Source organism: Actinia tenebrosa, unplaced genomic scaffold, assembly GCF_029948245.1.
Source record: "Actinia tenebrosa isolate PJP-AT-01 unplaced genomic scaffold, QUT_ActTen_1.0 PGA_scaffold1__47_contigs__length_23844297, whole genome shotgun sequence".
Taxonomy (NCBI): Eukaryota; Metazoa; Cnidaria; class Anthozoa; order Actiniaria; family Actiniidae; genus Actinia; species Actinia tenebrosa.
Genome location: NW_028292578.1, coordinates 6,489,815 through 6,513,730, shown reverse-complemented (window position 1 = coordinate 6,513,730; position 23,916 = coordinate 6,489,815). Strand labels below are relative to the sequence as shown.

Below are 23,916 nucleotides of genomic sequence, written 5' to 3'. Positions count from 1 at the left end.
ACCTTCAGTACTCTGTTATTATTATACATGTATGTCTAATATTCTAATATTTTTTATTGTAGTATTATTTTTCTTTATATATCACAAACCCTCCTAGATTAGCTATGCTATTTGTGAGCTAGAGTGCAAACAATTAATCCGTGAAACACTAATTACTAAATAGTACAAAATAGTGCTAATTAAACAATAGAAAACAATGGAATTTGCATGAAATTGTGCTATTTAGTATTACTAAAGTTTCACGGTTATATTGTTTGCACTCTAGTGCATTATTGTAATAATAAATTATTGTTTTTTAATATTAATAAAGGGTAAAGTACTGAAATTAAATCCTCTTACGATATCTTGCTAGTGTTGAAGTCAAAAGGTTATACAGTCTAGCTTTATCTGGTGTAACCATTTACATAACTATGGATTATTACTAAGAGTGTATTCACATCTAGAATCGAAAATCTAAGCTTGGTCTACCTGTGGTTTACCTGGGTAAAAGTGTACTTCACTAACAGGCAAAATTATGGAGTACATTCCCCCCCCCTTACCTGGATCTAATATTGAATAACATCTAAACCTTCTTTGTACAATTCATTCACAACAAAGGTATGGTGCTCTGAGTGCAGGGTCTAGGGTTTCCAGATGTCCTAAGAATGTAAGTATTAAGGTGTTTTCCTTGCTTGGAAAGTTATTTAACATGTGATTTGTGTTTCATCAAGAAAAACATTTTCTCAAAAAAAATTCCAAGCCCAGGTGTGACTGTACCTGTGACCTTCTGTTTGCCAGTCATATGCTCTTACTAACTAAACTACTGGAACTCATGTTGATGAGTGAGGTCTAGATGGTATTTAATAAGCCTGCCCTTATCACTTAGGACATCCTAAGAATGGCATCATTTCATGCATAGTTAGTTTATAGTTTCATCTTGTGGGAGTTTCTTAATTTCATCTGGGATTAGATTTCTCCAAAGACAATAGAACGTGGGTCTGTTCTTGCTGTCTTTATCCCAGCATTGCAGCATAATGTCATAAACACCATCAGGACAATTGTCAGGTTTTGGAAGCCTGTTACCATTTAAAATGTATTCCAACACCTGAAAGAATAACACAATTTGATATTGGTAGGAATGTTGGTAGGAATTCAATCATTTGTAGCACTTCAGAAATGGTGCATCTGTAATGGCTTCCAGTCAATATTCTTTGAAATTTCATCAAAAATCATTTTCCATCTCCTGTAAAAGAGTAATATACTGAACAAATAGAAACTGTGAGCATACTTCAAAACCAGTCTGAATGTGTAAACAATTCCAGTTGCATTATATTGCAGGTGTATACATCACCTTTTCATTGTCAATACCATCATATGGCTTTTTTTCTCCATAGTGGAACATTTCCCATACTGTAATTCCATAACTCCAGACATCACTTTTTGTGGTGAATTTGTTATTTTCAAGGCTCTCCGGTGCATACCTGGATAATAAATAATATGACTGGATATTTCAGCTATAAAACTACACCCACCATCTACTTGTGGAAATTCTCTTCTCTCTCTCTCTATAAATATATATTATATTAGTAATAAATTATGCATTTGGTGTGTATAATGAAGTAGAGAGAATAAGAGAAAAATATTTTTCTCTTATTCTCTCTATATATTATATTACTAAGTTAGCAGAATATCCACTAGCAGAAAATGGCTGTAGTTTTATAGCAGAAATAACTATTTATAATTAAACTGTATGCCCACAAATACACATAACTTACCATTTTATTGGCCATTTTCCACCTCTTGCTTTATAGTAGTCACTTAGTCGTGACAATCCAAAGTCACTGATTTTGACTTGATCTTCAGCTGCAACTAGGATGTTTCTTAATGCTAGATCTCTATGCAACACATTTTCATTTTCCTGCATATTAGATAGAAGTTGAGATGGTGATGATGTTGATGATGGTGAAAACAATGATGAAATGATGATGATGATCATCATCATGTGGTTGTAGTGAAACTACTGTAACCAGGGCCACTTAGACAGACAAGTGAACTAATTAAAATGTAGAAAGAAAACAATACATTCCAACTTTGGCTAGTGGAGCCTAGCAGAAACCTGGACTGCATGTAAACTAGATAGCGATCATCATTTTCTCGTGGGAATAAAAAGATATGTTGAAAGGCTATTGTTTTCTACTAGTTTCTGATTGGCTCCACTACCCAAAGTCAGAATGCATTGTTTTTATTCTACAATTTGATTGGTTCTCACTGTCTAAGCGGCCCCAGTTATAGTATTTGCACTGTAAAATGATGATGATTATGATGAGAGTATGTAAATCATGATTATTGAACATGTAGTATATTATATAATATGAACATGATGATGATGATGATAATGGTGATGATGATGATAATGGTGATGATGATGATAATGGTGATGATGATAAGATGGATTGAGCATGTAGTATAATATAAATATTTTCCCTTACCAAGCTCTTCATTCCATTTGCAATCTGTAAGCAGAATTCCAGAAGTTTATGAACTCCAATTCTCTCCTAAATAAAACACATTTCAGTATAATATTAGACGTGAACATAGAGTTTCCTGCATTGTGATTGGTTGAGTGACCAGTGATTGTGAGTCGATAGTCACTAATCAAGTGGTGATTATGTGAGAATTCCCAAAGTTTGACAAAGCAGAAGTAACATTTTTTAAATTCAGAATTCCGTCTGTTCTCTGATATTTGAGTATAAAATTATACTAAAACAATAATTCACCTCAGGCTCAGTGATTATTGGTAAATATTTACCTCACCACTAGAACACTCACAACTCAGTAAAATATTCACAGATGATCACTTTGACTTTGGCGAATAATTGTTAAATATTATTAACCACTATGATATTAAAAAAACACCAAATATACCATTATGCAGGTTAGAATATTTTTACCTTTTTTTCTTTAAGGTATTTAGGTAGAGCACCCAAAGGAGCTAGTTCTGTTACAATCATGAAAACCTCTTGGTCTGCAAAATAAATGCAAACCAATTTGACTGAAAGGTCATTGTAAACCATGCTGTTTTTTAAATACTTAGAGATTACCATGGACATGAAGGGTAGCAAACTGAATATTGGTGAAGGTAATGTGTTCAATACCCTCACAGACTACTGCAAGTACCTGTATCAAGACAAATGCCAATTGGGGTGACTAGGTTAGGATACTATTAGTACCTGTATCAAGACAAATGCCAATTGGGGTGACTAGGTTAGGATACTATTAGGACCTGTATCTAGACAAATGCCAATTGGGGTGACTAGGTTAGGATACTATTAGGACCTGTATCTAGACAAATGCCAATTGGGGTGACTAGGTTAGGATACTATTAGTACCTGTATCAAGACAAATGCCAATTGGGGTGACTAGGTTAGGGTACTATTAGTACCTGTATCTAGACAAATGCCAATTGGGGTGACTAGGTTAGGATACTATTAGTACCTGTATCAAGACAAATGCCAATTGGGGTGACTAGGTTTGGATACTATTAGTACCTGTATCAAGACAAATGCCAATTGGGGTGACTAGGTTAGGATACTATTAGGACCTGTATCAAGACAAATGCCAATTGGGGTGACTAGGTTAGGATACTATTAGGACCTGTATCTAGACAAATGCCAATTGGGGTGACTAGGTTAGGATACTATTAGGACCTGTATCAAGACAAATGCCAATTGGGGTGACTAGGTTAGGATACTATTAGTACCTGTATCAAGACAAATGCCAATTGGGTTGACTAGGTTAGGATACTATTAGGACCTGTATCTAGACAAATGCCAATTGGGGTGACTAGGTTCGGATACTATTAGTACCTGTATCAAGACAAATGCCAATTGGGGTGACTAGGTTAGGATACTATTAGTACCTGTATCAAGACAAATGCCAATTGGGGTGACTAGGTTAGGATACTATTAGGACCTGTATCAAGACAAATGCCAATTGGGGTGACTAGGTTAGGATACTATTAGTACCTGTATCAAGACAAATGCCAATTGGGTTGACTAGGTTTGGATACTATTAGGACCTGTATCTAGACAAATGCCAATTGGGGTGACTAGGTTAGGATACTATTAGTACCTGTATCAAGACAAATGCCAATTGGGTTGACTAGGTTAGGATACTATTAGTACCTGTATCAAGACAAATGCCAATTGGGGTGACTAGGTTAGGATACTATTAGGACCTGTATCAAGACAAATGCCAATTGGGGTGACTAGGTTAGGATACTATTAGGACCTGTATCAAGACAAATGCCAATTGGGGTGACTAGGTTAGGATACTATTAGTACCTGTATCAAGACAAATGCCAATTGGGTTGACTAGGTTAGGATACTATTAGTACCTGTATCAAGACAAATGCCAATTGGGGTGACTAGGTTTGGATACTATTAGTACCTGTATCAAGACAAATGCCAATTGGGGTGACTAGGTTAGGATACTATTAGGACCTGTATCAAGACAAATGCCAATTGGGGTGACTAGGTTAGGATACTATTAGGACCTGTATCAAGACAAATGCCAATTGGGGTGACTAGGTTAGGATACTATTAGTACCTGTATCAAGACAAATGCCAATTGGGGTGACTAGGTTAGGATACTATTAGGACCTGTATCAAGACAAATGCCAATTGGGGTGACTAGGTTAGGATACTATTAGGACCTGTATCTAGACAAATGCCAATTGGGGTGACTAGGTTAGGATACTATTAGTACCTGTATCAAGACAAATGCCAATTGGGGTGACTAGGTTAGGATACTATTAGTACCTGTATCAAGACAAATGCCAATTAGGGTGACTAGGATAGGACACTATTAGTACCTGTATCGAGACAAATGCCAATTGGGGTGACTATGTTGATATTTTTTATTTTCTTGAGTTCCTGCATGTTTATTGCTTCAGTTATGAAGTCATCCAGTAGGTAGTTTTCACCTGGACATTTCAGTAGCTCTTTGACAGCCACATCCTCTTTCTGAAAAAAAACCATTGATAATACAATTTGTTAAGGGTTGAATTATTAGCATGTGTTGGTCAGCTAAGTACGTCTCAAAGCAAGTTTTAGTAAAAGTTAGGTTATTTCATAGGCTACTGGAAATAGCAGAACAACATAAATGGGGTAATGTAATGTATTGGCATTTCTCCCTCTTCTAAAAGAATGATATATTGAGGTTATTTGGAACTGCATCCTCTCCCATGCCCCGCCCAAGAGAAATGATTCCTGGATATCGATATCACAAAATTAGAACCTTACCAAAATGAAGGAAACTTTCTCACCTTTGACACACTTTTGACATATTTTTGTAATACCCCCCTGCGTACAATGCCAAAGTTGCCCTAAGAAAGAAAACAAACAAGAAGATCTTTGTAATGAGTCTAAGGTTAGCCATTGTAACAGTGCAATTGTCAGTAGTGCTTTTATTTTACTAAGTACCTTTCCAATGCATTCCTGTCTAGACAGATTTATCTGTTCAATTCTAAAGTCTTTGTCAATTTTTTCCTGCAATTCCTTGAGTCTGAGTCTTCTCAACTCCTCTGGAAAAAAATAACCAGTCAAGATATGAAATACTTATTAGTAAAGACACTATCAGTAAAACTAGTTTAACACTTTGATTGTCTGAGTCCTTCCATAGCCCATCATTAAATATTTGTCTATTAAATACTCACTAAGTAGTTGACACCTAGTTTATGTACCTTCACTATGGTTATCTTGACTGGTGGCAGGTGTGTCACATGGTAACATGCCTGTCATCTCTAAAGAAGGATGCTGGTTCATTTCAAATACAGGTTTTACAGATGAACTTGCTGAAACTTCACACACTGGCTGACGTCCTTCTGTGTTTTCTTGTACAGGTGAGGTGTTGATCGGTGCTTGTATTCTGTAACCATTGCTACACCCTACAGTTGGAACATCGCAAGACCAACCACTAGATATTTCTTCAATTGTTTCAGAACAATTGTCTGCTGTGTCACTTGACAAAGAATGTTCCTCAAAGTATCCATGATATCCATGTTTATCTAGACATGTACTTGCAAAATCTCCTGTTTCACATTGATCCAAAGATGTGCTTTCTGTTCCAGAATCTTGGCGATACATAACAAAATCTTCCAGCCCCTGGTCAAATAAGGTATGATTTTCACTTACTAGGCTAGCCGTACTGCTGCCTGACTGAATGAGACTTATTCCACCAAAATGATCTTGATACTGGTCAGTGGTAGTACTGCCTGGCTTAAGTGGGCTGGAAACACCCGAATGAGGTACATACTGGCCAGTGGTAGTACTGCCTGGTTGAAGTGGGCTGGAAACACCCGAATGAGGTACATACTGGCCAGTGGTACCAGTGGTAGTACTGCCTGGTTGAAGTGGGCTGGAAACACCCAAATGAGGTACATACTGGCCAGTGGTAGTACTGCCTGGTTGAAGTGGGCTGGAAACACCCAAATGAGGTACATACTGGTCAGTGGTAGTACTGCCTGGTTGAAGTGGGCTGGAAACACCCAAATGAGGTACATACTGGCCAGTGGTACTACTGCCTGGCTGAAGTGGGCTGGAAACACCCGAATGAGGTACATACTGGTCAGTGGTAGTACTGCCTGGCTGAAGTGGGCTGGAAACACCCGAATGAGGTACATACTGGCCAGTGGTAGTACTGCCTGGTTGAAGTGGGCTGGAAACACCCAAATGAGGTACATACTGGTCAGTGGTAGTACTGCCTGGTTGAAGTGGGCTGGAAACACCCAAATGAGGTACATACTGGCCAGTGGTACTACTGCCTGGCTGAAGTGGGCTGGAAACACCCGAATGAGGTACATACTGGCCAGTGGTACTACTGCCTGGCTGAAGTGGGCTGGAAACACCCAAATGAGGTACATACTGGCCAGTGGTACTACTGCCAAGCCACGGCCGTTGTTGTGGAGGGGTGCATAAAGGAACAGTTATAATTCTTTTTTGTCGCATTATGCTTCCCAAGAAATCCATCGCAGAATCATGTTTTTCTTTATGTTCTTTTTGCTCTAGATTTGTTCTATCCTGCTCTTTAGATTCTTTATCTTTAAGTCCTTGGTGTTCTTGCTCGAAAGACACTTTTAAAACCTTTGTTTTTAAGAACTCCATAGCTTCATCTTCTACATCCATTGTAGGCTGATCCTCTTCTAAATGACTGTCATTCCTCAGCTGGTTGTCTCTATCATGATTAGTAACCCCATATGTAGTATTCCTTACATATCCATGATACACCATACAGTCTGCTGCTTGTTGGGTGAAGCTCCTTGCCTTCTTCTCGTCAGTTGCATCATTGGCAACCACGTTTTCCCCTGTGGGTGAAGACCTTTCTTGTTGGGTAAAGAATTTAGATTGTGGGTATGATGATGTACGTGTTAGGCTGACTGTATGTTGAGGTAGTACTAGCAAGTTTTCATTAATAGTTTCTTCATAAACATGTGTAGGAGATCCAGGATCAGAAAATGTTCTATGTAAGCTTGTTTTTCTCTCCCGAATGGTATTTAATGTATATCCAAATGGGTGATTATTGTCTTCATTTGGGGCCATCATAGAATAGCTGTCACCTGCTGTAATCTGTGAACGACAATAATAAAATGTGTAAAGTTTCATGATAAAATTGAGATTTAACATTGTTCCAACTCGCTGGCATATCCGATAAATTGAACATTTCATGTAAGCATCACAATGTAATTATTAGATAAATGTATATTTTTACCAGTTGCAATTGTTTGCTTGATGGCTGTTTCTCTTGTGTTTGTATTATTGGCTTCTCCCAGTCCTCTGTCTTTTGTTCTAATATCAATTCATGTGAATATGACATGGATTCTTCTGCAGCTGTTAAGATAATCATGTAATGTAAAATAATTAACCTTACACGTCATATAACTGTATATACTTTTTTATGTGTTTTAAGTACCCCCTTATAGAGAGCATGAAAGTAGGAGAACTTGCTGGAACTTTACTTTCAATGAATCATTTAGTTAGTATAATTAGGATTGATAATGACGTACTTGCTCTGAAGATGAGGCTACGTAGAGCAGTTACAATGTTTGAAAATGATATGCGGTCCTGTTAGGATGAAATATATTTCATTAAAAGTAATCCAAAACAGAAAGTTACAGATATATTTAATCCTTAATACTGGATATTATTATAATAGTTTACCTCCTCAAGTGGGTTCCAGCACTTTTGGATTACGACTGCCACAGCTTCTGGTAGGTTCTCTCTATAATCAGTTGAGGTTAAAAACATCAGGTAAATTCAAAAACTTCACTCACTTACTGACAGCTCAAATTTATTTCAAAATCTCTAAGTTGTCATAATAAGAATGATGATGATGATGATGATGCTAAAGGTGGTGTTGATGCATGGCGATGATGATGATGAGATGATAATTAATAATAATATATAAATTAATTATTAAAAGTTCAACTAAAAAAACATATTTTACAACCACTGCTCACAGTATAGTGCTCTTCCTTGAGGTTCCCTCCACACACACTACAACTACATTTTATATTTACAACTAAAAAACTCATTAATAATTCATGAAGGAAACACACTAGAAATCATGACCATGAAGGAGGTATTACATCTGATATAGATTTGCCTTCACTTGCATAACTTTAACTTGGATTTTCTCTAGTATCAAACTTGGTTCATTTCGTAAAGAATAATTATTCGGTACAATATGAGAAAATACATCATGAGTTTTTTAAGCTGTTTAATAAACTTGCAGATCTCGTTTTATCGGGTTTAAAACCACTTGGCTGCAACTCATGTTTTATACCCGATAAAACACTCCTACAAACCTAGACCCAAGCAGTTGTACCACCCAGAAAACTTTTATTATCTTATTATACCAATTAATCATACCTTTCTGTACTCAAGTATTGCTTTCTGTAATATCGTTTTAGGATCTACGACAAAACAAAAGGTTTTGTAAACTATGTACTCTGTAACAAATGAAAAGAAACTTTGATTATCTATTTATACCTCTTCACGTGGCAGAGGACTAGAAGAAGTACTGCTGTGGAACGGCCTCTTGAGAGCAAACATTTCCCACATGGTAACACCAAGAGACCAGACATCACTTTCATGAGTTGGATGGGTGTTGTTAGGATCTACTAACATTTCTAGGGCATGCCAACAATATCTGGGGGGAAATGAGCAAATCCTCATCAATCCTTATTCATACATCCCTTGTTTGATTACTATCTTTAAAATGATCTTCATTGTTTAAAATGTCACGTCACTGCATTTAGTCACGGTAAATCATCAGTAAGATTTGACATGTTAATTACCTGAGCTACTCACCCTGCACTAGCATGGTCAAGATGATTGACGGCATTGGATGGATTAATGTTAATCACCTGAGCTACTCACCCTGCACTAGCATGGTCAAGATGATTGACGGCATTGGATGGATTAATGTTAATCACCAGTTAGCTACTCACCCAGCACTAGTATAATCAAGATGACAGCATTGGATGGATTAATGTTAATCACCAGTTAGCTACTCACCCTGCACTAGCATGATCAAGATGATTGACGGCATTGGATGGATTAATGTTAATCACCTGAGCTACTCACCCTACACTAGCATGGTCAAGATAATTGACGGCATTGGATGGATTAATGTTAATCACCTGAGCTACTCACCCTGCACTAGCATGGTCAAGATGATTGACAGCATTGGATGGATTAATGTTAATCACCAGTTAGCTACTCACCCTGCACTAGCATGATCAAGGTGATTGACAGCATTGGATGGATTAATGTTAATCACCTGAGCTACTCACCCTGCACTAGCATGGTCAAGATGATTGACGGCATTGGATGGATTAATGTTAATCACCTGAGCTACTCACCCTGCACTAGCATGGTCAAGATGATTGACAGCATTGGATGGATTAATGTTAATCACCTGAGCTACTCACCCTGCACTAGCATGGTCAAGATGATTGATGGCATTGGATGGATTAATGTTAATCACCAGTTAGCTACTCACCCTGCACTAGTATGGTCAAGATGATTGACGGCATTGGATGGATTAATGTTAATCACCAGTTAGCTACTCACCCTGCACTAGCATGGTCAAGATGATTGACAGCATTGGATGGATTAATGTTAATCACCAGTTAGCTACTCACCCTGCACTAGCATGGTCAAGATGATTGACAGCATTGGATGGATTAATGTTAATCACCTGAGCTACTCACCCTGCACTAGCATGGTCAAGATGATTGATGGCATTGGATGGATTAATGTTAATCACCTGAGCTACTCACCCTGCACTAGCATGGTCAAGATGATTGACGGCATTGGATGGATTAATGTTAATCACCAGTTAGCTACTCACCCTGCACTAGCATGATCAACACCCATGAATTCTCCACCATGGTTCTTTAGGTCAATCAACCCAATATCACCAATCTTGATCTGTTCATCTGTAGCAACTAGAATATTATGTGCTTTGAGTCGGCCATGGACACATTTCTAGCAGATCACAAGGAGAATCACACATTAGATCTAACAAACATTTGTTAGCTGCGTTAGACAGCTGGCTATTTAGCTCACCATGTCCTTGAGATACATCATGCCTTCTGCTATCTGTGCAGCAAACAATATCACACTTTTCTTGCTGATGCTTTTCCTTTCTGGTTGGGAACTAATGACATTATATTTAAGACAATAATGATAAATAATTATTGCTGACGATGTATAGGATCAATATATTCATGAAAGTAATGCAAAGTACTAATAATTGTATTATTACTTACACAGCATTCTTTAGATAGGTTTCAAGATTGTCTGGAGCATATTCAGTGATCAATCCAACACTGTCTTTCAATTTGCTTAGTCCATAATGGCGAATGATGTTAACATTTATCAGTTTTATTAATCTCTTTTCAACATCAAAAAAGCTCTGTATGTAAGATTAATAAAAAATGCTTTGTTATGCAATGGATAAATGGATAATGAAATATTAATTATTGATCATTATTTGGTTAAAGAAGAGCACTGAAGACAACTTCACCTCATCAAGAATTTTCTTCTTTAACTTTCTCACTGCTATATTCTGAGGGTTTTCTCCTTTCTTTGTAGTCCACTCTGATAAAATAACATTTCCAAACTCTCCAGCCTATTATAAGATAAGATAACAATGTATATTAATATTAATTAATATTTACAGTTGACCTTGACATTGCAGTTGTGAATGTAATCCCTACCTTTCCAATGGGACGTAAGAGTTTGATGTCTAGTGTGTTGATAGATTCTAAACCAAACTGGTTCAGATCTTGAGGGCGTGGTGCAACAGGTACAAGAGGATAACCATTCAATAGGGCATCATTATCTGTGAGGAACCAATGTTCTTTAAATAGATTGTTGAAATATTTGCTAACATTTAGGGCTGGGGGATAAGGCTTATGGTATTCTCAATTTCCTGAAATCTTATTCTTCAAACATCCTGTATTCCATTCATTTTGTAATTATACACACCTATTTCGAAAATCTTTGCACCAAGAGCCTCAAGTAACAAGCCAAGGCTCCAGAGAACGTCGGTACTTTTAATTATTGTTCTTGGTTCATGCAAGTGGCTATAGCTCTACACAAATTATCATCTCAAGCAGCCTTGCTTGGAGCAATTTGTGAAGTCAATAACTATGAAAATGCACCATGAATAAACTAATTACATCTAAAGTACTGGTGTTCTCTGCGGTCTTGGCTTGAGGGCTTTTGGTGCGACAACGATTTCTGAAATAGGTGTATATCTTGAAAAGCACTTAAACAAATTTCAATTATTACTAGAAAAGTTGTTCGGTGAGATTGATTCATGTAGAAAGTGTACCTGTCTCACTCGGAGGGCAAATGTTCTTCAAGCAAACTGAAAGGCCATCCTGGAGATAATAAAGAGTTAATGTAAATAATAGTTTATTTGAAACAACCTCAGGATACAACCTCTGGGATCAAACATAACTATTATCTAACAGATTGAATAGATCTAATCCACTGTTTTCCCATTTCAGACCATTTGTCATTCCCTAGAGTATCAGAGAATGAATATGTGGCCTGAAATGGGAAAACATTACACCAAGGGTAAAGTTAAGTCCATTGGAATTTAACATGTTAGATTTTATGGGGAAAGAAAAACATATCATTAATACCTGATTTTCCTTGTAGTACTTGATGAAGGCATCAAGGTTTTTGAACTTCTTAACGATGGTAGTGTCTTTCAGCATAAAGAGACCATCATTTTTAATGATTTCATAGTGTTTGATGCCTTTATCATACATTAGAGACAGTACATAGTTACTAAACACTCTCCTGCTTTGCCTGATCAAGAACAGTCCATCCTCTTCACCCTTTGCTTGCAAGATTGACATACTCATTTCACGACTTAAACCAAATGCAAAATGACAGTGTTATGTAATTGTGATGTCTATGATCGAAAATAGGGTGCACGAAGCTAAAAATATATATGTTATAGCCAACTATTAGAATCATGGTAGAATAAGCCTTTTCATAGTTTAAGAATCGATTCCACATAGTTATTTCAAAAAATAATTGGTTCTCAATAGTAGGCACCATCCTTAACAAAGTGTTGTAACAGCCAGGGATGGCCGAAGTTGTTGCTGGGATAAAAAACAAGCTCTATTTTAAATTTAATTATATTAATCATAATCAACATAAAACTCATACCTTATTGGTCCATGAAATTTCAAAGGCATTTGCAAACCTGAAAGAGTTCATATTAAGATCTTTTTTAAAGATATCCGTTTAAAAAAATTATTGTTCAAGATTGATGAACCCAAAGAATTCGAAGTATAACATCCTGTCAAACACAAAATTATCTACTTTTGTTCCTTCAAACCAATATTTACAAACTTATAAAATACTGTCACAAGTATGACAAAAATGGCAAGCTAATACACACAAGGAAAATGAATTAACAGTTAACAGCAGTAAAGAAAAGTTGCCAATATTCAATATTAGCCAGCTGCATGCATAGCCAGGGGGACCAAGAAGGTCCTTTCTCAACCCTCTTGTTAGTATTGCAACAGGGTTCGTGCTGAGGTACTATTCAAGGAGTATACAAGGACCCAAAAATGAATTTACAAGGAGTTTGTTCAGCTAACTATGCCAAGGTTTTACACGTGTTTGCACATGGTCGACTTTCAGATTTTCCGATCTGTCTGACTAGATCTATTTTAGAACCAAGTAATGATCAAAGTAAAATTCAAGGAGTTTCCAAGAAGTTTCTCTAAAGTCATAAAATTCAAGAGCTTTTCAAGTGCCCTTGAAAACGTGAATTAAATTCAAGGAGTTTTCAAGAAACTTAAGGAGTAGCACGAACCCTGTCGCAAATAGGTTAGCTTAGCAATAAACGTGTCACAATTTTTAAGTTTAATTTTTTCACCGAAAAAATCAAACAGATACAGCCAGAATAACTATTTTCTATAACAAATTAAAGAAAGTAATAAATCATGATCTAAAGCAACAAATCAATGTTAGCTTATTATGCAGTAAAAAGTGCTGAACCCATCATTTTAACCCAATGGCTATATCATAAAATTCCTTCCCATGCACTGTAGAAACCTAAACATTTAAGTAGTCAGGTGATAAGTTCAAATGACTTACCAATGTTCTGAAAACTGGTTCTGCCCCCCCCCCCCCCTCACCCCAAGGCAAAATCCTGGCTAAGCCCTGAATTCACAGCATTCGTTTGCATGATATTATCTTCATGTTGGTATCAATCATACATTATTTATATGTATGCAAACCCTTCAGTTGGTGTTTATAGATATTATTTTTACTCACCATTTAGATTTCTGTAGCGGTTTACAAGAAGTCGGTAATACCCATTGATAATTGCTACGATTGATTGAGCATCTTGAGGTGAACATGCAGATAAAACCTAGAGAAGATTAAACATTGTTGATATTAATGCGGTATATAATTTAAATTAAATTACTTTGAATTTACTCCTACTTTTGTTAAAGCAAGACACTAAAAGCTTTGACAAATCAATAGATGAGTAGTCTAAGAATAGAGCTGAAGGTATTTGAAGTAAAGATCATTTACCTCTGCTTTAGATTCCATTCTCGATATGATTATTTGATTACTTTGTGTTTGTTCGATCTCCAAACCACAAACTTGCGAAAAATCTTTGACAATAACTTCTGGTACCTAGAGTAAATAATAGTAATAAAACTCCTCAGGAATTGTTCATAAAAATATGAGTTAAGAAATACAATTATATTTTATATATTATGTATATAAAACGTTTTAAATCCAGGGCAAACAAGAAAATAAATGTATGGTGACTATAGAACGATGGAAGATTAAAGAAATGAATTTTGATTAATGAATGAATGAACAAATGAACAATTAAATGAATTAAGAAACAAATGAACAAACAAAAGAAAGAAAAAATGAATGGTAGATAAATTGGTAGGAGGTTGGTTGGATGGATGGGTGATTGGACAAATGGATGGTTGGGTGGGGAAATGTATGGAGGAGTGGATGGGTGAATATGGATTGACAGAAAAATGAGTAGATGCATAGAAGTTTGGGTGGATGGATGGGTGATTGGACAAATGGATGGTTGGGTGGGGAAATGTATGGAGGAGTGGATGGGTGAATATGGATTGACAGAAAAATGAGTAGATGCATAGAAGGTTGGATGGATGGATGGATGATTGGACAAATAAGTGGTTGGGTGGGGAAATGTATGGAGGAGTGGATGGGTGAATATGGATGGACAGAAAAATGAGTAGATTCATAGAAGGTTGGGTGGATGGATGGGTGATTGGACAAATGGATGGTTGGGTGGGGAAATGTATGGAGGAGTGGATGGGTGAATATGGATTGACAGAAAAATGAGTAGATGCATAGAAGGTTGGATGGATGGATGGATGATTGGACAAATAAGTGGTTGGGTGGGGAAATGTATGGAGGAGTGGATGGGTGGATATGGATGGACAGAAAAATGAGTAGATGCATAGAAGGTTGGGTGGATGGATGACAGAACATGGGGACTATATAACTTCAAATGGGAATGCACACTTACTTGGCTTGATTGATTAGCTTGATCAACTTCCTTTTTCTTAATTCCAAATTGAGGGCTAATAAGTAGTTCATACTGCACATTATGATTTCTTCCATTTGCTACAAATTGCTGTCAGGTTTAGACATGTCAAAATTAATAATTAATGAATGTAAATAGCAACAATGGCAGAAGAAACAATGATCAATACTTATTCAAGTCTTACCTTGTACACAGTGAATGTAAACACAAAGAACTTTTCAGATTGCTCCACCACATGAAGGTATTCTAACATTAACTTTTCTTCGGACAATGATTGAAAACTTGGCAGGAGTTTTTTGATGTATTTTTTAACTTCTCTGATGCCATATTGTCGAAATACATCTCTTCTCAACAACTCTGTTACTCTGTACTGTTTTCTGTGAAAAAGAACACCACATTCATGCACAATCAATCTTTCTATTTTACTGTGTCTGTACAGATGTAAAAAAATATTTTCATGTCCATGGATGAAGCCCTGTTTGGGGTAAATTCATGCAAGTGTCAGCAGCCTGGCCTTGGGAGCATCAATATTGCTAACAAACACTCATGATAGTAAACTGCATGGCTGCAATTTGTGCCATAATAGCAGTCCGTCAAGTCCCCCAATCATTGTAATCATTCATTGTAATCATCTTAAAGCACATTGAGATCATTAACATGCGCTATATAAGAATGGCAGTTATCATTATTATCATTAATTTACTAATTGAAATTAAAGTCCAAAGCGTGGCTGAATAAATTGAAGGATTTGCCACATAAATCAGACTAAATCACTTGCAGTGATTCACACAAATTCTAAACATATAATTATTATAAAGAATTTAAGACAAAATCATCCATAACAATTACTTACGCATCATCAACTAGCTTTTGTGGTTTGACTTGATGCCGTGTGGCGCTATGTATCAATTCAAGAACCACCAACTTCACAAAATGTTTCTTATCTTCTTTTTCTTCTTCAGGAAAGGTGATTTTGTGCTGAAGAAATTCCTGTCGACTCTAAAAAATAATAGCAAATGTTTATTTATATAACCGTATACCTAAAAATTGAGAGCATATAGGGAGAGAGCTTAGGCAGATATGTTGAGTGGAGGGGGGGGGAGGTGGGTAATGAAATGATTGGGGGCTCTAAAAGTTTGTCATACATACACGGGTTGGCTATCAATTTGAATTTGAAAATTTTCATGGGTTGTTTGGGGGAGGGGGCGAGTACTTTTTTGAGAAAGGCTGGTGGTGGTGGTGACTAATGCTTTAACAACCTGAGCAGAAGTCATAACCAAGCTAAAAAACTTATTGCCACACTGACATGCACTGCACACTAACCGTCCTGATGCATAAAAAGGACATCAATATAATAATGCATACATACTCTTTCTTGGCCTCAATGTAAACTAATGTTATATTAAATGAGTTTGCCAATAAATTCTTTATTATTATCATTATAATACCTGGTGAAACAAATACTTTATGACATTTATATCATCAATGTCAGGCTGTTTGAATCTTGATGCTCGGCATGCCTTGAATGCTAGTTTAAAGTCATATTTCTGTTCACATTCTGTTTTGGACAGTTTCTTTTGTTGGTTGAGTAAGTGACCTTCTGGTCTGGAAACCAGGGTAAAAAAGGGTAGGGCTAAGGGTGATATTTTGAGTTCTTTGGCAATTTCTTCACAGACATCCTATAAGATAAAGATTGAATACATTAACGTGACATTCAATAAACACTTCCACCAATAATATATTCCTATTTGTAACCGGCGGCAAGGCGCTCAGCTATGAATCAGATTGCAAGTGGTTTTGACAAAAGAATTTATTGAAAAATTCACACAACTTTACAATACATAAAAAAAAAACGGGAACGAGATTACAGGATATCTCTTTACATCGTAGAGAATCCCTTGTCTTGATATGTGAAAATATCCGTAGACAACGCAACGTCTTCAAGAACTTTTACTACACTGATTTAAGCTTAGTTTGGGCCTATTTTTATGGAAAAACCTGCATTCTTAAGACCTTACACATCCTATGCAATGTTGCACGCCCTAGGCGCAAACAGGATGTCCCAAACACGAACTTACGTAAACAAGCGCCAAACCTAGGCATGACTCACTGTAATGTAATTACGTACGGAAATTATTTCTTGCTTACGCATTTTCCACGCAAACAGTTAACTAAAGAATTACATTCCTATGTGTACACGAGGCATTCCTAATTAAAAATATAGATTTATGACTAAATAATTACTGTCCGAAATAGTGTCTTTTGACTCTGTCACACTTGCCCCTCCTTTTTGTTTGCTTCGTCCTCGAGCAAATTCAGGAACAATGATACGCAGGTGGACTCGTCAGTGCTGAAGTGCGGATCTTGGAACATTATAGAGGTTGCGGTGTTGGCCTGCCGTTGTCCTTGTGGAACGTCGGAGTACAGGTGCAGCCAGTTCTTCCTCAGACGCATCATCACTATCATCATCATCATCAGGTTCAGCTGGTTCTGTCATTGGTTGAAAAGGCGATTGTCATTCCTCCAATGTCATCTTCTTCATCTGATGATTCTGGCGATGCAGTACATGTTTGTCTAGACCTGTCAGCTTGCTTGTGTCGTCCTCGTATCTCCAGCATTGGTCTTGGACACACTTGCATTTCTCCTTGACTAACAACTTTATCTCCTCCATGTCCATCAGCTCTTTCAACGACATATGTATTGTTGTCTCTTCGTTCGACGATTTTGTACACTTGGTTGTCCCATTTATCTTGAATCTTGTTTCTTCCTCTGACTTTACGGTTGCGAAGGAGTACTCGCTCTCCAACTTGTAGTGGTTCGGCCAGTGCTCTGCCCTTCTGGTCATGGATCTTCTTTCTGACGGTAGCAGCTTCCTTCAAGTTTTGTGTCACAGTGGTATAAGCTTCTCGTAGACGAGTCTGGTGCTTGGTAATCCATTGCTGGTTGTCTACTGTCACTTGTCTGTCATCATCAGGAAGTAGAATGTCCAAAGGTAGCTTGGCATCTCGACCAAACATCAGGTAAAAGGGTGAGTATCCAGTCGTTGCATGTGGCGTAGCATTATAGGCGTAACATAACTCTTTCAGGTGTTCAGGCCACCTTCTTTTCTTTTCTGCTGGTAGAGTTCTTAGAAGCTCATGTAGTGTACGGTTGAATCTTTCGCACTGCCCATTTCCTTGAGGATGATAGGGGGTTGTCCTTGACTTCTTAATTCCATACACTGCACACAATTCCTTGACTAGTTCTGCCTCAAATGACTTGCCTTGGTCAGAGTGTATTCTTTGGGGGATTCCATACACAAGGAACCATTCTTTAATCAGGGTCTTGACTACGGTTGTAGCTTTCTGATCACGGGTAGGTACAGCAATTGTAAACTTTGTGAACACATCTGTTAACACGAGGACATTTTCTCTTCCATCTGTTGCAGGCTCAAGCAAGGTAAAATCCATCGCTAGCACTTCCAATGGCCTAGTAGCTAGTAGGCTGCCCATCGGCGTCTTGACTGGAAGGTAGGATCCTTTGGCAATGACACATCTTTCACAATTTGAGATCCATTGCTTCACATCTCCTTGCATACCGGGCCACCAACATCTTTTCCTCAAGAGCTGTTCTGTCCTGTCTTGTCCTTGATGTCCACATTGATCGTGCGCACCCTTCAGTACTTGTGATTTCATTGATGTGGGGAGTAGCAGTAACCGAAGCTCACTTCCCTGTCCGACTCCTGTACGGCGGTAGAGAACTCCATGGCTTTCCTCAATCCTGTTCCAGTGACTAAGCAACTTCCTTGTATCCCTTGTCTCTTGTTGGCTTTGCCTTTTACTTGGCCGACGTCCAAGGTTTCGGTAGTGGAGGAGACGACTGATACATGGGTCCTCCTGCTGTAGTCGTTGGATCTCTGTGAGAGGTGTGGTTGGGAATGAGGTTGCTTGCTCCTCCAGCGCACTTGTCTCTGTGTTGCTTATGAACGCTGCTGATACCATCAAATGTTGACGTACCTCTTCTGGTAGGTCTGTAGTATTGGTAGAGTAGGCTAGTGTACTTCTTACTTCAACTGTGGTTGGTTCCTCATTCTGGTTGTGACGTCCAGGGCGGTACTTGATCGTGAAGTTGAAGTTTGCTAATTCTGCAGCCCACCTCTGCTCCACAGCTTTCAGCTTACTCTTTGACTGTAGGTATGTCAGCGGGTTGTTGTCTGTGTAGACGACAAACTTCGATCCCAGCAGGTACTCCCTGAACTTCTCACATACAGCCCACTTCAAGGCTAGTAGTTCCAGCTTCCTCGATGAGTAGTTCTCCATGTTTCGCTCTCCACCTCTCAGGCCTCGGCTGGCATAAGCGATCACTTTGACTCTTCCGTCCTGTTCTTGGGACAGCACGGCTCCCAATCCTTCATTGGACGCATCCGTCTCTAGGATGAAGGGCTTGGTGTAGTCCGGGTATGCCAGTACTGGTGCTGAGGTTAGTAGATTCTTTAACTTGTTGAAGCTCTTGTGGCACTCTTCTGTCCACAGTACTCCAATCTGCTTCCGGGTGGTCTTGTTACTTCCTCCGCTCCCGAGCTCAGCAACTAACTTGTGCAGCGGACCTGCCACTTGAGCGAACTTGGGGACAAATCTTCTGTAGTAAGACGCGAAACCAAGGAATGATCGCACATCGCGCACTGTCTGGGGAACTGGCCACTCGTTAACTGCCTTTGTCTTTTCAGGGTCTGTCTCGACACCGTCAGCAGAGACCACGTGCCCCAGGTAGGACACCCGATCTCTGAAGAGTTGACACTTGGTTGGTTCAACCTTTAATCCATGATGCTTCAGCTTACTGAATACCGTTTCCAACCGCTCAAGATGTTCTTCAATGGTGGATGAGAAGACTATGATGTCGTCCAGATAGACCATCAGGGTGCGAAGTATGTCCTCTCGGAAGACTCCTTGCATCAACCTTTGGAAGGTCGCTGGGGCATTCTGTAGTCCAAACGGCATCCGAGTGTACTGAAACAAACCCATGGGCGTTGTGAACGCAGTCTTGTGCTGATCATCAGGATGGACTTCAACTTGATTGTAGGCTGATGCCAGATCTATGGTGGAAAAGTACTTTGCGCCACGCAGTGCCTCCAGTGATTCCTCTATCCTTGGTAGGGGGTACTGATCACGCTTGGTTTTCTGGTTCAGCTTCCGGTAGTCGACGCACATCCTCAAGGCTCCAGACTTCTTTCGTACAAGCACTATTGGGGAGGCATAGTTACTCTCACTTGGACATATCACTCCTTTTTCTAGCAAGTCTTGTAGATGCTGTTGCACCTCCTGGTATTGGTTTGGAGGAATCCTTCTGTAACGCTCTGTGACAGGCACATCATCGTCTGTGTAGATGCGATGATATGTTGTCTTTGTACAGCCAAGGTCCTCCTTACATGAAGCAAACACCTCTTCATTTCTTTCGAACATCTGGAGAGCTTTCTCCCTCTGAAGTTCCGTCCCGGGGAAATGTTCCAGGGTAATCCCGTGAGGGGGTGTCTGTATCCTTTGCCAACGTACTTTGCCCACAGCTTCCCGTTGGGGTGGCATCTGCGGGTCAGCACTAAGGTTACAGCACACTGTCACCATGTTATTTTCGTGTAGGAACTCCAACTGCTCTCCTCTCTTGACCATCTCTCCCTCTCGCACAATTCCAATCCGCGTCCTCGGCTTTAGCCATATGTCCTTTGCCGTCTGGTTGGCAACTCTGACATAGTAACACGTCTTGGTAGTATCCACGAGAGTACTGGCCACGGTGAGGTTTCCTTCTACTGGTACACCAAGGGGTTCGATCACAGCATCAGTGCCCCATGATGGGCCTGTGACCAAGATATCAGATTCTGTGAAAGCAGGGACCCAGACTTTGTCTGAGCCGGCTACTTTCACGAACCCAGTTTTACGTTTACTCTTCTTCTCTTCATCTTGCAGGATCTGTTGGTATTGGGGCACCTGCCCAAGAACGTTGGTTCCCAGTAGGCCAGGTACCCTCCTCTGCATGACTGTAGTGGCTGCTGTGTCCTTCGTGATGAAGATGCCGCACCCAGGGACCACCACTCCTCCGATCTCTACTGCAGCGACGATATATCCAATGTAAGGGATGTCCAAACCGTTAGCTCCTCGCAGCTGCAGTAATCTTGTTTCAGGGTGTAGGTCTCCAAGGGTTGGCTGTAGCTTTTCCCTGTAGAACGACTCGGTGATGAGGGTAACCATGGAGCCCGTATCCACTAAGCTTTTCACAGGTACTCCGCCAATCCTCGCCACCACTGTGGGACTTGTCCCGACAAACTTTTCGTTCTGAAAAAGAGAATTAGAGCCACTACAGTTCCTCTCCACGGCGTGGCTCACTGCCGTGGAGAGCTGGAGTTTGACTCCTTCTGTGGTGCTGCTGGTGCCTTGTCTTTCAGGGGCTTTGGGCAGTTCGGCCAAAGATGTCCAAGCTCGTGGCAGTTGTAACATCTCCTCGGACCACGTGGGGGACCTCGTGGTGGTGATGGGCTCGCGAACTTCATGGTAAGTTGGGTTAGCAGCTTCTGCTGCTCATCCAGCAATTTTTGTTGCTGCATGAGCTTCTCCACCAGGGCCTTCTGTCCTGCGGTAAGCTCTTGGATGGCATTTACTTGGTTGCTCTCCACCAACACCTCCTTGGCCGCTGCATGGCGATGTGCTCCTCTATCTGTGTCTTCCGAGCTATGATAGGCCTCTTGCCTCACCTCGTTGAAGGTCTTCTCGGGATGTTCTCTGATATAGCGCTTGAGATCCCTGCGCAACAGGTTGTCACGCAAGTTCTCAACGAATGTGTCTCTGAGGTTCTGGTCCTTGTTTTCCAGGGCTCCTACGTGTACTCTGGTTATGTGCTCCGCCATCGACATCAGGGCATGGGCAAAGTCCTGGATGGGCTCCCTGTCACCTTGTTTTCTGGCGAAAAACCTCTGGAGAAGCTGGGTCTTGGTGAGCTTCTCTCCGAAGACGTCTCTCAGAATCCTGAAGAAACCCTCCGGGTCTGTCCAGTCATCCGCAGGCCTTAGTCGAACTTCATCTCGAGCCGCTCCTTCTAAGCTATGGTACAGGAAATCCACCGCCTCTTGATCAGTTAACTTCTGGGCAGCCACAGACCTCTGTGCATCCGCTATCCAGTCTTCAAGCACCTTGTCGTCTCTGCCACCAGCATACTTTCTCAGCTTCTTCTCCCTTGGCACTGTCACTTGTACCACTGGTGCAGGAACAGGTTGGGCAGGGGGTCCTCCTTCAGCCTGCATGCCATCCAGCTGTGCCTTGAGTGCAGCCAATTGCTCTGTGAGTGCAGCCACAGCTTCTTCTGCCATGATTTCAGTCTCGTTCCCGTTGGTAAATAATCAGTAACTACTAATGTCAACTTTCTTGCAATCCCACTTCTGACACCAAAAATGTAACCGGCGGCAAGGCGCTCAGCTATGAATCAGATTGCAAGTGGTTTTGACAAAAGAATTTATTGAAAAATTCACACAACTTTACAATACATAAAAAAAAAACGGGAACGAGATTACAGGATATCTCTTTACATCGTAGAGAATTCCTTGTCTTGATATGTGAAAATATCCGTAGACAACGCAACGTCTTCAAGAACTTTTACTACACTGATTTAAGCTTAGTTTGGGCCTATTTTTATGGAAAAACCTGCATTCTTAAGACCTTACACATCCTATGCAATGTTGCACGCCCTAGGCGCAAACAGGATGTCCCAAACACGAACTTACGTAAACAAGCGCCAAACCTAGGCATGACTCACTGTAATGTAATTACGTACGGAAATTATTTCTTGCTTACGCATTTTCCACGCAAACAGTTAACTAAAGAATTACATTCCTATGTGTACACGAGGCATTCCTAATTAAAAATATAGATTTATGACTAAATAATTACTGTCCGAAATAGTGTCTTTTGACTCTGTCACATATTCTTTTAATCAATACATAATTTATTCTTATAACCATTACCATGTAGTCTGGCGATTTCTGAGAAACACGAAGCGAAACAAAATGCATTCTTAGCTGAAATGTTTTATCCAAATTCTGAGAAATCAAAGGAGTTTTATCTTGAACTTGACAAATAAGAATTAAGATCAAATAGTAAGTTTAAGCACAAAGTTAATTAAAAAACAACATAAAACGAACATGACCATAAATGTAAGGAAAAAATATAAAGGCAATAGCCTAGATTTTATCATTAGAGAGAAAAGCACATCTTATTATTATTTTGAAACTAAAGTCTAAGGGATTCAGACTAAGAATTATAAAAGTGAGTGAAGAATTATAAAAGTGAGTGAAGAAGCATGGGTCCATTTTTCTTGTACAACTATTTGTAATAAATCACATACTCTTTACTCACCCTTACGGTCTGTTCTGGTCGGTAATCTAGTCTCAAAGGTTCGTTTCTGTCCGCAAGGTAAACTATAAGTTGTTGTTTTCCAGGGCAACTTTGACTTTGAGACAAAGGATTGATTGGAATATCGCCTTCATCCACCTCTCTTCGTCCCAAAACATGCCGCCGAAACGCATTTAAAACGCTGTTTGCACCCATGTCTTTGGCATGGCGTTATCTAATAGGAAAATTTTTCTGCAGCTCTTCGGCTGTTTCTTGGTTCTTGGAAGTAGGAATATGTTTTACTTGGAATCATAATAAACTGACGCTCTCAGATGCTTTCCTGGAAAAATAGGAAGTGATTGGATCAGAAGACTGGGACTAGAGTACAGTACAAGAAACACGCGGGAATTAGTCGGGATCTCGGGATCATTCGGATGATTGGCGC

At 39.4% G+C, this 23,916-nt stretch overlaps 1 protein-coding gene across 1 annotated transcript; it reads right to left on the bottom strand.

Moving 5' to 3' along the window:
- Positions 1-36: 36 nt before the first annotated feature.
- Positions 37-23,820, bottom strand: LOC116289223 (uncharacterized). Its single transcript, XM_089032354.1, has 29 exons — positions 23,496-23,820; positions 16,572-16,802; positions 15,977-16,122; positions 15,308-15,500; positions 15,106-15,213; positions 14,118-14,222; positions 13,854-13,950; positions 12,735-12,771; positions 12,200-12,431; positions 11,884-11,932; positions 11,264-11,388; positions 11,071-11,175; positions 10,814-10,959; positions 10,611-10,701; positions 10,393-10,529; positions 9,027-9,186; positions 8,907-8,950; positions 8,196-8,256; positions 8,042-8,099; positions 7,747-7,865; positions 5,723-7,604; positions 5,463-5,563; positions 5,306-5,365; positions 4,853-5,003; positions 2,931-3,004; positions 2,469-2,534; positions 1,755-1,897; positions 1,331-1,460; positions 37-1,084 (listed from the first exon to the last, which is right to left on the bottom strand). Exons 1-29 carry the CDS (start codon positions 23,685-23,687, stop codon positions 899-901), a joined length of 5,229 nt encoding a protein of 1,742 aa, XP_088888480.1. The 5' UTR covers positions 23,688-23,820; the 3' UTR covers positions 37-898.
- Between the last annotated feature and the right edge of the window lie 96 nt (positions 23,821-23,916).

Bases quoted from the DNA above. Each gene is read 5' to 3' on its own strand.
- LOC116289223 (XM_089032354.1), bottom strand. From the start codon at position 23,687: ATGGGTGCAAACAGCGTTTTAAATGCGTTTCGGCGGCATGTTTTGGGA. The intron at 12,772-13,853 runs GTGAGTAAAAAT...GAACTCTTTCAG, and splicing joins CCGCTACAGAAATCTAAATG to GTTTGCAAATGCCTTTGAAA. The intron at 1,898-2,468 runs GTAAGGGAAAAT...TCTAATATGCAG, and splicing joins CAAATGGAATGAAGAGCTTG to GAAAATGAAAATGTGTTGCA.